Source organism: Astyanax mexicanus, chromosome 1, assembly GCF_023375975.1.
Source record: "Astyanax mexicanus isolate ESR-SI-001 chromosome 1, AstMex3_surface, whole genome shotgun sequence".
Lineage (NCBI taxonomy): Eukaryota > Metazoa > Chordata > Actinopteri > Characiformes > Acestrorhamphidae > Astyanax > Astyanax mexicanus.
This window is the reverse complement of record NC_064408.1, coordinates 128,997,941-129,011,990: the sequence shown is the minus strand read 5'-3', so window position 1 is coordinate 129,011,990 and position 14,050 is coordinate 128,997,941. Positions and strand designations below refer to the sequence as shown.

The 14,050-nt window shown below is 39.7% G+C and overlaps 1 protein-coding gene across 2 annotated transcripts in view; it reads right to left on the bottom strand.

The window, feature by feature from the left end:
• Nucleotides 1–306: 306 nt before the first annotated feature.
• The window catches only part of fli1rs (Fli-1 proto-oncogene, ETS transcription factor-related sequence), a 45,512-nt gene continuing 31,768 nt past the window's right edge, over nucleotides 307–14,050 (bottom strand). For both annotated transcript variants that reach the window (XM_022662569.2, XM_022662570.2), the window contains exons 4-9: nucleotides 9,827–10,030; nucleotides 8,664–8,735; nucleotides 8,054–8,122; nucleotides 7,276–7,338; nucleotides 7,116–7,163; nucleotides 307–3,112 (exon numbers count right to left, since the gene is read on the bottom strand). In XM_022662569.2, coding sequence (XP_022518290.1) covers nucleotides 2,592–3,112; nucleotides 7,116–7,163; nucleotides 7,276–7,338; nucleotides 8,054–8,122; nucleotides 8,664–8,735; nucleotides 9,827–10,030 — 977 coding nt within the window. In that variant the 3' untranslated portion in view covers nucleotides 307–2,591. The remainder of the gene's footprint in view (nucleotides 3,113–7,115; nucleotides 7,164–7,275; nucleotides 7,339–8,053; nucleotides 8,123–8,663; nucleotides 8,736–9,826; nucleotides 10,031–14,050) is intronic.

Sequence of the window (14,050 nt, the reverse complement as noted above, 5' to 3'; positions counted from 1 at the left end):
TCATATCATACTCTTCCCCATCCATCCCCACCACAACTCTACTATTCCATACTATTATCTGACCATATCCATACTCATCCCCATCCATCCCCACCCAAACCCTACTCCCCCATATCCATACTCATCCTCATCCACCCCTACTAATCCTTACTATTATCCACCCATATCTATATACAGTTCATTTCATATCATATACTCATCCCCATCAATCCCCACCCAAACTCTACTCATCCCTACTCCTCTCCACCCTCATCCATCACAGTATTTCACAGTATTTGAGGACAGACAGACATTAAGATTAAGAGGTTAATTAATAGTGAGATATATGTTTATTTGATTTTAGAAAAAAATGATACATAAGAGTGAGGTTACTTGTCTTAGGAAAATCTGTACAAAGCCATTTGCGTTACAAAAAAACAATAATACAGAAAATTTCACCTGGGCTTGGAATTTGGAAATGCCCTTTTATACAAAACAGGTAAAAAATATATATATTTACACTTGAACCCAATCATTGTACATGTGTTGGCTCTGCAAATGTGCTGTACAGTTGTAATGTGGACGGGGAGGATCTGGTGAGTAACTGCTACACGTGAGATAAACTTGTCTGATGTTGGAAGTACTGTATTAATATATTTTTATTTATTTAATATTTATGTTTGACTGTGCCAAAAAAAAATCATCCAACAGATAAGGTTTGAGGCTGCGTTCACATTACTACTTTAAATCGTAACTTTTTTCTTTTAGATATATCATCGATTTTGTTTGCGATACATAATCGATACGTTGCGTTAAATATTAATATTTTTATTGAAACGTAGACGCTCTAATCTTCCAAAGACTTGCCCCCCAATTAGTCTTACTAAAATTACTGCTTCATTCCTCCACATGATGGCGCTATAATCAAATGAATAGGGTTAATAAACCTGTGGTAACAATAGTGGTTGATAAATTCTGTGACACTGAAACACAAATAAATTCATAAATGCTGGTATTCAATTATTTAGGAGTTTTTTATCATCTGCAGTAACACAGACGCTTTGAAATATCATAGAGAATTGCAATGTGATATTATATATACATTTATTGAGTATCACAGTATCGTGATATCAATATTACTGTGGAATTTGTATCATCGTATTTATTTCGTGAACACAGTCTAAGTTCTACATTTATAAAACTTGACCTCTATGTGGCACAGTTCTGTTCTTGCTTCAGTATGATGGACTTTTGGTACTTTTTTATGCTGTGTGAACACAAAAAATCTGATTTCTTTTTTTGACTTGTCTGTTCACATGGATAATTGTAACCAGAAGCCACCGGTCACCATCATTACCCCCCACTGAACTCCAATAATTCATAACTCGCCTTACCACGAGCATACTAGCCAGTGTTCGGTCAGCCTCACTCATAAGATAACACCTCACAACTTTATACAAATGTGGGCGTTCCCAAGCCATCTCCTGGGGTAACATTACATGAATACTATACACACTGCTGTGTCCAATTTTGGCGTGTAAAAATACTAAATACAGATTTAGTTAAAATGTGAACTATCCAGGTATACAGGTCAGATCTCTGGAAATAATGTGAATTAAGGAATACGGGTTCTAATGTGAACGTAGGCGTTGGTTTAAACAGTCAAAACTGGTTCTTTATTTGGATTGTTTGCTTGTATGTGGGTCTTAAGGAAATAATTTAGTTTAGTTTAGTTTAGTTTACTCCAGATTCAATCGATTAGCCAAAACATGTTTGGTATTAGACGTTCTGTTTCTTAAGTTCAGAGAAGGAGTTGCTAGGCTAACATAGCTAACAAACACTAGATGTGTGCTGCAGTCATACATTAGGTAGAAGATGCTACATCATACTTGTTGAGTCAGAATTACGAGTGTGTCATGTTCAAGTGCTTTTTTTTTAGAGCAATAAGGGAAAAAACGGCAAACGAAAGTTTATTTAACATCTATTGTAAAGCTAATAACTAGCATTCCGCTAGCAGAGTAGTCAGTTTACTATGGATAGAGCCAATAATTATATCGAATTAAATGTACACAAATCAAATTAATCCCTTCATATAATTATAGATTAATGTATTGTGCGCAAACAACTGTTAACAGAAGTCTTGCTGTTTTAAAATGAAGTTTTTAATAATCCCTCCAATACTCTTCTGTTCCACTATTCTATGATTGAACGTCATCTTGAACTCTGGATCACGATTTGCCACATTTACCATCATTTCGATATCACATGAATGCAGCATGAGCCCAAGGTTTGTTAGCAATGTTAGCTTAGCAAGCTTAGCATCGTCTGTTGTAAAACATCAGATACCAAGCATCTTTTACTGACAATTTTTACTGTCAATTTTTTTTGATTAACCTTTTGTTTCAGGTTAAGTGGTTTAAATCTGATTTGAGAAAAGCACAACAGTTGTGTTCACACAGCTCTAATAAAACATATCACATTTTGGCTCTAAATTTAACTGATGTAAACCCTGTAATGTGAATGCAGTGTAATACACCTGATCTGTTGGGATGTGCTGGTAAAAACTGCAGGGCGTGTTACAGGCTAGTCGTGCTCTGCTCTTTTTTTTTTTTTTAGTAGTAAGCGTTCAAATGCGCATGCGTCCCCGGGTGCCGCGGCATCGGGGAGTTGGGGTACACCACGCCAGTGGAGTTCCAGTAGGTGGAAGGGGGGCCGAAAAAGTTGCTGGAGGAGACTGGCATGGTGGTGGGGTGAGTGGCCATGAAGTTCACTTTAGGCTGGTGGCTGTGGTAGGCCTGAGCGTACGACCCCTCCCCCTGGAACTTCATCATGGGGCCTTCGGTCGGGTGGCTCTGGTGCGCCTGCGAGATGCCGTGGAAGTCGAACTTGTAGGCGTAGCGCTTGCCGTGGACTTTGGTCATGATGTTCTTGTCGTAGTAGTAGCGCAGCGCACGGCTCAGCTTGTCGTAGTTCATGTTGGGTTTGCTCTTGCGTTCGCCCCAGCGCTTCGCCACCTCGTCTGGGTCCGTCATCTTGAACTCGCCGTTGGTTCCCTCCCACGTGATGATGTTCGCGTTGCCGCTGTCCGAGAGCAGCTCGAGCAGGAACTGCCACAGCTGGATCTGACCGGAACCTGCAGAAGGACAGAAGTAGAAGGTGGTGATGAGACGAGATCAGGGGTGTCGCCTGGTCTGGGCTTCCGGGGCTTTAGCCCCGAATAATTTTCCAGTAGCCCCAAATCATTTTGCTCAGCTCAGCCAGTTCAAGGATAAAGTTCTGCCTTTCATAAGAAACAGCCAATCAGCTTGCTGCAACCCAACCACAATAAGCTAATAAACTACACGTTAGAGTTTTAATATAACATGTATGTAGCAATATATTTAAAAATATATAATTGGGCACCATAACCTACTGTACCCTCTCTCTCTCTCTCAGACTCCGGCTACTGATGGAGAAGCACCACGACCTAGTGTACTCTCTAGTTTCCTAGATCTAGTCCAGCAGAACCACACACTTTCCCACACTTTAAACTGATAGTTGATGGCGAAAGTGAAACCCATGAGTTCTACTGTAGAATTTAAAGAACGTTACGTTTAAAAGCACGGTTCTTAGCGATGTTCTGCTGTGTAAGAACCAGTGATCTACTGGAAGATCTCTGGAGAACTTGAACGGTGTAAGTCGAGAGCTGAAGCTGCTGTCTGACACGAGGGGATCAGATCAGAGGTTGGAGATTAGACTTAATCACTCTGGCCTTCTTATGAAACTCAACCGTATCTAATCGGACCGTTTTAGTGATTTTGAGAGGTTAAAATGAAGGTTATTAATGTAGGGAACTCAGTCATGTGACCTTTTAAAAGTAGGTTTTTTAAAGTAGGTTAGTCGGCCTTTTAGCCACAGTGCCGTTAGAACGAATAACATCTAAAATAGCTGTGAGGTTCTGATTGACCCCTTATTTTACCCTCAAACTTTTTGGTTAGCTCTATGGTATTTAATATGATCTAAATGAGATCAGATCTTGATAAATATAGAATTTGTATGTTCCTTCCTAAAACTGGCACCAGTTTTGGCTCATTGTGTAGACTGGTGCAAACGTGTACCAGGAAATGTGAAGTCTGGTCAGATTTTATGCTGTTTATTCAACTTACACCAAGTATAAGTTTACTAGCTGGTCTGAGGACTTATACTATGAAGCCCATAATAGCAGATTAGCCACAATGGCTTAGGGCTAACTGGCGATGCTATCTCTCTTTCTGAGCTGAATAAATCACAGCTTTTTAATAACAGATCGATGCATTTTTGCTGGTTAAATTATTAGGGCTGGCCCGAATAGCGTTTTTTGAGCTCCGGATATTCGGCACTGATTCGAAGCGAATATTCGAATATTCGTTTTTAAAAAAAGAGGTAAAAAAAATAAATAAAAAAAAGCAAATCACGGCCCCTTTAATCCACTGAAAAATGTTCAATTTGCTCTGACCGACGAGACATATTCACCCCGGATTTTTGGTGTTTTTATCCCGGATTTTTGTGTTTTCACCCCATATTTTTTTCTGTGTTTTTAGCCCAGATTTCTTTGTGTTTTCATCCCGGAATTTCTGCTGCCCCACACGCGGCTTATCTGCTGCGTAAGCAGGCTAGGAGGCTGCTGCACGGTTTCTCCGCTGCGCAAGCCAGCCCAGTAAATTGCTGTTTGTGTTTTCACACTTAGGCTATTTGCTTAAAAAAACAAGGAAGTATTTTATATTCTTAAACATTGTTAATTATATTAGAGGACAGTCATTGTAAACTGTACTTGGTCTATTTCGGTTAAAGGATTGTGCAGGGCATATTACTGATTTTGTATTTTTGCACTGGGCTATAAGCTCAATATTAAATATTTCGTTTGTTTAGAAATTATTTTATATTTTTAAACCATGTTAAATTATATTAGAGTAGAGGAAAGTCATTGTTAATGACGTTATTGTACTTGGTCTATTTCGGTTTAAGGATTGTGCAGGGCATAGCCGTATTACTGATTTTGTATTTTTGCACTTGGGCTATAAGCTCAATATTAAATATTTCGTTTGCTTAGAAATTATTTTATATTTTTAAACCATTTTAAATTATATTAGATAAGAGGAAATTCGTTCAGACATCATTTTTGTAGGCCAGGCTTTTGTAACCGATTTAGCCCCTACTGTTGCCACATTACCCCTTACGTTTTATTATATAAATCAGTTTCGAAGAGCCTGCGTTTTTTTTTATCATGTATAATAGAGGTCTGCGCGAGACTGATTTTTAAACCCACTCTTCCACGCTCCCGCGTTTCTGTCTCGTTACCGCTCCGCAAAAAAATTGCTTCTTTTAATCCCGCGCCCGCCCGCCACATACACATTTCTGCCGCTCCCGCCCCACGTTCCTAATATAAATTAAATAAACTACATTTAATGCTTCAAATTTACTTATATATTTATTAAAACAGCAGCGCTGAATAGTGCGGTCCCGTTCCTTACCCCAGTCCAAACACCATCGGTGTGTGCGTGTGTGTGTCGGTCCATCCTGCGCGTTGAGAGTTTTCTTTAGGTTTTTTTTTTTTACAATTATTACAGTTTTCTTAACTATTTATTAATTTGCTCCCGCATCGTCTGGATTAAACTCCCGCTCCAGCCAATAACAGTTCAGTTCTGTCCCGCACGCAAGATATTCTGACGGGACCCGCGAGAACAGAAGTGGTTAGAGTGAGGTGGAACTCTGGAAAGGAGAAAAAAAACGAATATCCGAATACCAAAATTAAAAACCGAATACCTACTCAACGAACGAATATCCGAATACCCGAATATTCGGGTCCAGCCCTATAAATTAGTAGGTTCCTTGGCTTGATGTGGTATATTGGCCACATGTGCATTATGGCTACAGTTTTTAAGTCTTGAGTTATTATATTCACAACACCAGAGTGCAGCTAGCTGCTCAATGCTAGCTAGGTTAACAGACTGCTTTAAATCCATATGCAAAGATTGGTGTCGGACAGTCGTTTAATTAGTGTTGTGGTTAAACCCTGCCCACTAGACAGCACTGTTGTACTTATATGTTCTTATATTCAATATTAAATATTTCTAAAATTTGATTTGAACAACCGAAGGGTACTTCCTTGCTTACAGTATTACAAGATATTTCCCTGAATTGTGATTATACATTCTGGTTGTAAAAAAAAAATTGTCACGTCTTATTCTGTGAGTTGATTGGCTGGTTGCAAGGCAGATATATATATAAACGTTTATATAAGTTTTCACATTATCTGAATACCCAAGATCACGAAGCGGGTTGATCGGATTACTAATAAACTGGGATGTACTGCAGAAATCTGATTACGATGTGCATGTGAACACACTTAGGGCTTTATCTTACCCCCTGCGTAAGATGCGTCGCGATGCTCATTGCTATCTTACACTCGACCAATAGTCTATTTTCTCATCTTCCACCTGCCTTGTTTAAATAGCAACAGTGATTCTGAATATATCTACGCCAATCAAGCTGCTCGGTGCATGGTTGACCGCTCACCTAAAGATCACTAAAATAGGGTTCGCCAACTAATGCCTTCATCTGAGGGTGTTGCATTATTAAAGGACCAATATGTAACTAATTTTCATTAGTAAATGATAAAATGATCAGGATGTATCATCAGATATTAAGAAAACATGTTAAGTTAGAGCACTGGCAGCTTTTCATCAGGGCTTCAGGCAGTACTTTCCTATTTGGACAGTGCAGTGCATCACAGGTATCTGCTCGTTCCCCAACGTTAACTCAACCCCTGAGGTGGCCAGTACGATACACTACAGCGAACAATTGGTGTTAAAGTGCGATTATTGGCAGTGAGTTCGAAAGGTAAAGAAGACTACAAGACCGACCCAGAGCTGCTACTTTTCTCCTGAACAGGAAAGCTAACTGGCTATAGCTAATTCAGTCAAGTGATTTATAACCACCACTAGGTAAGCTTACTAGGGACTGGTATTAGAGACTGGGACTGGAGATAGTGGAGAAAGTGATCTGGAATATGCTGGCTAAAGCTATTATGCTAACGTGAACATGCCCAACAGAGGAGGAGCCTCAGTTTGTTTTTTGTGAAACTCTCGTTTGGTGTTGTAGCGTCTGAAAGTTCTTACCAGGGTTTGCCAGCCGGCTGCTGATTGGGCCTAATGCTTGGTAGGGGTCTGGAAATTAAGACACAGGGGAAGTTCAGGTGAGTTTGAGTGACGGGTAAGTGTCTGTAATATTGAACATACAGCAGATATAATATTATAGTGTGAGTTACAGGACGTTCACCTTGATTGGGTCTCTGTGAGGGTTCTGTAATCCTGCTGTTGTGCTGCTGCTCCACTGGAGAACCTGTTGGAATATGATGGAGAAATTAGCTTTTAGCATTAGCATTTATTGCTAAATCAGACTGATAGTTAGGGTTACAATTTGTTTACCTTAATAGGTGGGGATACACTGCTGTAGTAGTTGTAGTATGGGTGGGACTAAACTGATATTGGCTAAATGTATGGGTGGGACTAAACTGCTATAGACCACTGAACTGATGTCTCATTTTGTAGTCGGCGCCATGTTGTTTATGCCCATATTTGGGGTTTCGAGTCTATGAAGTCAGGTAAATGGAAAATATTTCACTGCATAATAAAGACAGTAAATGGTTTGCTGGTGTTGTGCTAAAAAGAGTCCACTGCTGATCTCTGCAGCTGCGAGTAAAATGTACATATGGGTGGGGCTAAACTGTTATCGGCTAATTGTATGGGTGGGGCTAAACTGCTATTGGCTAATTGTTTGGGTGGGGCTAAACTGTTATTGGCTAAATGTATGTGGAAAACCAAACTGTATAGACTGAATGGTTCAGACTAAATTGCTGTAGCATGAATGAATAGGACGGGGTAATCTACTGTAGACTGAATAGGTGGGACTATTCTGCTATTGGCTGATTAGGGTGGGGCTACACTAATGCAGACTATAGGGGGAGTGTGTAAATGTCTCCAGGCAGAATGGGCGGAGCTAAACTGCGGTTGGTTGAATACGGGAACTCACTGACCTGGTCTAAGAGGAGTCTTACCTTTGGGAACTGCAGGCAATGGCCCTGAAGGCCAACTGTTCCTTCTGCTGATCTCCTCAAAGTTGTTTTCTGCACCAAGACAAAGCAGATAAGAGGAGTTAACGCAGGGGGATTCTGCAGGAAAGGGGGCTTTGAAGCGGGGGAGGGGGGGAGGCGGCAGAGCGAGGAAGGAAACGTTACATTAAAGACTCCTGAGAAAAAAAAAACGCCGGCCAGAACAAAGCAGCAAAACAGCCCAAGGAGGTCCGAAGATGACCCGCGGTCCCTCGGGGTGAGCGTCCTTTTGTTGGAGCCAAATGCATTTGCCACAGAATAGTCAATTGTGTCCTAACTGGGTACCCATACCCCACTTCCTGTCCCAGTGCAGCTGTTTCCTGTCTGAAACTGCAAAAACGGAGAAGACTTTGAAGGTCTTTCGGTTAATGCTGATCAACACTCTGCCCATCTCTGCCAAAAACAACTGCTTCTAGTTTCTACTAGTGGAAGCGTTTTAAACCAGTGGCCAGTTTGTCCAATATTTCCTCATTAGCTAAATATAACAGGTAACACTGTTTCTATAGATGAACATCTGTAGAAGATGGTGTTTAATCAAAAATGTTGGTAGACTTACCAGCTTTGACCTGTAGTCTGGGCTGTGGCTGTGTGTTGGTTGGGGTTGTGGGATAGGAGAAGGTGGGGCTACCTGTAGATCAAACAGAACGACTATAAATACAGACAAAACTGCACTTTGGTTTACTAAAAACATTCATACGCTGAAACAACACTTAAGGGCCATATATACATAAGAAATGCATTCAAATACATGACTGTGTCAATGATCCCATTTTTAATCCATAGGGTTTCATATGATGTCAGCTTTTTACAGCTATAACAGCGTCAACTCTTTTGGAAAGGCTTTCTTCACGGTTTAGGAGTGTGTTTATGGGAACTTTGGACCATTCTTAATCCGTAGGGTTTCATATGATGTTGACCCTTTAAAGCTATAACAGTAGCAATTCTTCTTGGAAGGCTTTCTTCAAGGTTTAAGAGTGTGTTTATGGATTAAGAATGGTCCAAAGTTCCCATTCTCTTTAATATGATATCGGCTTTCCACAAGGTTTAGCAGTGTGTTTATGGGAATTTTGCACCATTCTTAATCCATAGGGTTTCATATGATGTCTGCACACCCTTTAAAGATATCACTGCTTCAACTCATCTGTAAAGGCTTTCCACAAGGTTTAGGACCACTTTGGACTATTCTTAATCCATAGTGTTTAATATGATGTCAGCCTTCCCTTTAAAGCTATAACTGCTTTAACTCTTTTGGAAAGGCTTTCCACAAGGTTTTGGTGTGTATTTATGGCAACTTTGAACCATTCTTAATCCATAGTGTTTCATATGATGTCAACGTATTTCAGCTATAACTCCTTCAAATCCTCTGGAAAGGCTTTTCACAAGGTTTAGTAGTGTGTTTATGGGCATTTTGAACCATACTCCATAATCCATAGTTTTTAATATGATGTCTACATTTTACAGCTGTAACTCCTCTGGGAAGGCTTACCTATGGATTAAGAATGGTCCAAAGTTCCCATAGTCTTTAATATTGTTCAAAATCTCTCTATATGCTTAAGTATTAAGAGTTTCATTTACTGGAACTAATGGGCAGAGCCCAACTCCTGAAAAACAACCCCATACCATAACCCCCCCTCAGCCAAACTTTACACTTTGCACAATGCAGTTAGTGGAGTACCGTCCTCCTGGCACTGCTGAATGGGTAAAGTGGGAGAGACTCACTCTGGCGGAGGTAGTTGAGGTGTGAGAGGAGGATATCGGTGTTGTAAGAAGACGTTAGTCTCATCATGTCCTCTTTGCTCATCTTGCAGAGAGCTTTACCGTCCAATGGGAGGAACAGGGACACGTCCACCTCCACCAGCCCGTACTCCTTAATCGCCCACTCCACCCACTGCCGCACGTGGTCCTGCGTCCACACCTCCGGGTCTGGAACAGACAGAGGGACAACGTTAAGATAATGTACCTAATTTTGGCTCCGCAGCTTAGTTTTACATTAACATTTCAAAAATATCAATCTGTTTAAACGTGACTGAGAACTTTCTGTTTACTCTGTCGTCTTCTAATAAACCCACCCCTTTAAAGTTAAAGGTAATTAACCTTTGACCTCATAAGTAACATCACAACCTTCACACTTTAATTTTCAAGGGTTTGAAGACACTTGGATTGCTATGGTGTTGGTTGCTGGAGTATAGGTGTTGGTTTCTAATTTGTCCCTAGAATATATGCATTGGTTGCTAAAGTATAGGTGTTGTTTTCTAAGGTGTTACTAGAGTAAAGGTGTTGGTTTCTATGGTGTTACCAGAGTATAGGTGTTGGTTGGTTACTCTAGCTCAACCACACTTTCATTAAATGTCAATTTTTACTAAATGTCTCCACCCTGTCACTGTGATGAATGGTCAAAATAATTAAAATTAAAAGTAGTTTTTTTTTTGTAAAATTCAGTATTCTGATAATGCTGATAACACAGCTGTAGAAGCAGTATTTACAAAGAAAAGAGCATTGTGGCTAATTTGGCTCCAGAACCGTCCGTTTCCTCTTCAGACCTGTATTTTCCAGCACCGCCCATACTGGGAAATGCTGGAATGAGAGCAAATATTTAATAGATGCTGGTAATGATGATCGTTTGATGACGCTAAGGATTTGCTTGATAAGTTTGGTTCCAGATAGAGTGGTGTTGGTTTCTAGGGAGTTACTACAGTATAAGTAAGTATTGGATTCTAATTTGTTCCTCAAGTATAGGTGTTGGTTGCTAAAATGTTGCTACAGTATAGGTGTTGGTTGCTAGAGTATAGGTGTTGGTTTCTAAGGTGTTTGTTGAGTATAGGTGTTGGTTGCTGGAATATGTGTTGATTTCTAATTTGTTTCTAAAGTATAGGTGTTGGTTGCTTGAGTATAGGTGTTGGTTACTAGTGTTCGTTACTTGAGTATAGGCGCTGGTGGCTAGTGTATAGGTGTTGGTTGCTGGTGTTGTTTGCAGGAGTATAGGTGTTGGTTTCTAAGGTGTTTGAGTAAAGGTGTTGGTTGCTAAAATGTTGCTACAGTATAGGTGTTGGTTTCTAAGGTGTTTTTTCAGTATAAGCGTTATTTGCTAGAGTATAAGTGTTGGTATTTAAGCTGTTACTAGAGTATAGGTGTTGGTTTTTAAGGTGTCACTAGAATATAGGTGGGGGTTGCTGGTGTTGGTTATTGGAGTATAGGTATTGGTTTTTAATTTGTTTCTAGAGTATAGGTGTTGGTTACTAGACTAGAGATGTTGGTTGCTGGAGTATAGGTATTGGTTATTAATTTGTTTCTAGAGTATAAGTGTTGGTGACTCGTAATGGTTACTAGACTATAGATGTTGGTTGCTGGAGTATAGGTGTTGGTTATTAATTTGTTTCTAGAGTATAAGTTTTGGTTACTGGTAATGGTTACTAGACTATAGATGTTGGTTGCTGGAGTATAGGTGTTGGTTATTAATTTGTTTCTAGAGTATAGGTGTTGGTTACTGGTAATGGTTACTAGACTAGAGATGTTGGTTGCTGGAGTATAGGTGTTGGTTATTAATTTGTTTCTAGAGTATAAGTGTTGGTTACTGGTAATGGTTACTAGACTATAGATCTTGGTTGCTGGAGTATAGGTGTTGGTTACTGTTAATGGTTACTAGACTAGAGATGTTGGTTGCTGGAGTATAGGTGTTGGTTTCTAAAGTGTTGCTGGAGTATAGGTGTTTTCTGCACCACCCATGTTGGGAAGTGTTGGGAATATTCAGTAGATGCTGGTAAATATGAATTTGATGCGTATGGTTTCAGGTATGGTGAGTCATTAGAGGTGAGTGTTCAGTAGTAAAGACCGGGTCGGGTCGGGTCTGAATGGTTTCAGTGTGACTCAGACGCTGGTCAGGAAGCTGAGCATCACTCGGGGACGGCGCTGAAGGTCGTGATGACGTGGTTATTGAAGGACAGATAAAGCGGGTCATCAAGCGCAGTTTCAGAACCTGCAGGACATTAGTTACACGTGACTTAATCAGAACACTCTCTATAAGGACCGTCACGCTACACTATACTCAAAACATACTCCAGCCTGCACTCATGCAGAGCTCCAGCACTGAGCTAGATTATTACAGTCACTGCAGACATCCGGTCTCACGAAATATATCACATCCTCTACAGATACCACACAATACTACTCGTTTTAATACGTCTACTACACTTACTGCTCAGTTAGAGAATTTAAAATACTACACAAATAAATTAAAAAAACAATAAAAGACTGGTTTCATTACTCATATTAAAATGTTCAGTTATTACCACATACAGAAAATGTCATTTAATTTCCTAAAAAAATATTTGTTCACTTATTTATTCTTAAACATCAACAACTATCATATGTGCCTTAAATACAAACTTTAGCACACAACTCTAAATTACTTTCACAGCTTTAAAAACAAAGCGTTGCTAGAGTACAAGTGTTGGTTGCTAAGGTGTTACTTGATTACAGGTGTTGTTGCTAAGGTGTTACTGGAGTATAGGTGTTGGTTGCTAAGGTGTTACTGGAGTACTGGCTACTATAGTGTTGATAAAATTAAAGTACAAAAGTACAAGTGTTGTTTACTAAGGTAATGCTAGTATAGTTGTTGGTTACTAAAGGGTTGCTAGAGCACATATGTTGGTTGCTAAGGTCTTATAGAGTATACATGCTGGTTGCTAAGGTGTTGCTAGAGTACCAGTGTTGTTTTCCAAGGTATTGCTAGTATATGTGTTGGTTAGTATATGTGTGCTAGTATATGTGTTTGTTGCTAAGGTGTTGCTAAAGTATTAGTGTTAATGGAGTACAGGTGTTGGTTGCTAAGGTGTTGCTACAGTATAGGTGTTGGCTATTATAGTGTTGATAAAGTATAGATGTTGCTTATCAAAGTATTGCTAGTATAGGTGTTGGTTGCTAAAGTACAGATGTTGGTTGCTAAGGTGTCGCTAGAGTAAAGGTGTTGATTACTAAGGTGTTGCTAGAGTACAAGTGTTGTTTTCCAAAGTGTTGCTAGTATAGGCGTTGGTTACTAGAGAACGGTTGTTGGTTGCTAAGGTGTTGCTACAGTACAGATGCTGGTTGCTGAGGTGTTACTAAAGTACAAGTGTCCATTACTAAGATGTCGTTTTAAGTGTTGTTTACATGGTATTGCTAGTATAGATGTTGGTTGCTAAAGGGCAGCTAGAGTAAAGGTGTTGGTTGCTAAGCTGTTACTAGAGTATAGGATTTGACTATGATAGTGTTGATAAAGTATAGGTGTTGTTTATCAAAGTATTGCTAGTATTGGTGTTGGTTGCTAAAGTACAGATGTTGGTTGCTAAGTTGTTGCTAGAGTATGGGTGTTGATTACCAAGGTGTTGCTAGACTACAAGTGTTGTTTTCCAAAGTATTGCCAGTATAGGTGTTGGTTACTAGAGAACAGATGTTGTTTGCTAGGGTGTTGCTAAAGTATGTGTTCATTACTAAGGTGTTGTTTTAAATGTTGTTTTGCAAGGTTTTGCTAAAGTAAAGTTGTTGGTTGCTAAGGTGTTGCTAAAGTGAAGGTGTTGTTGCTAAGGTGTTACTAAAGAATAGGGTTTGGCTACTATAGTGTTGATAAAGTATAGGTGTTTTCCAAGGTATTGCTAATATAGATGTTGGTTGCTAGAGGGTAGATGTTGGTTGCTATAGGATTGCTAGTGTAGAGATGTTGGTTGCTAAGGTTGCTGCAGAACAGATGTTGGTTGCTAAGGTGTTGCTAAAGTATCAGTGTTTACTAAAGTTTAGCTATAGTACAAGTGTTGGTTTTCAAGGTTTTGCTAGTATAGATTGTGGTTGATAAAATGTTGCTAGAGGAAAGATATTGGTTGCTAAGTTGTTGCTACAGTGTATGTGTTTGTTTGTAAGGTGTTACTGGAGTACAGGTGTTGGTTGCTAAAGTGTTGCTAGAGTACAAGTTTT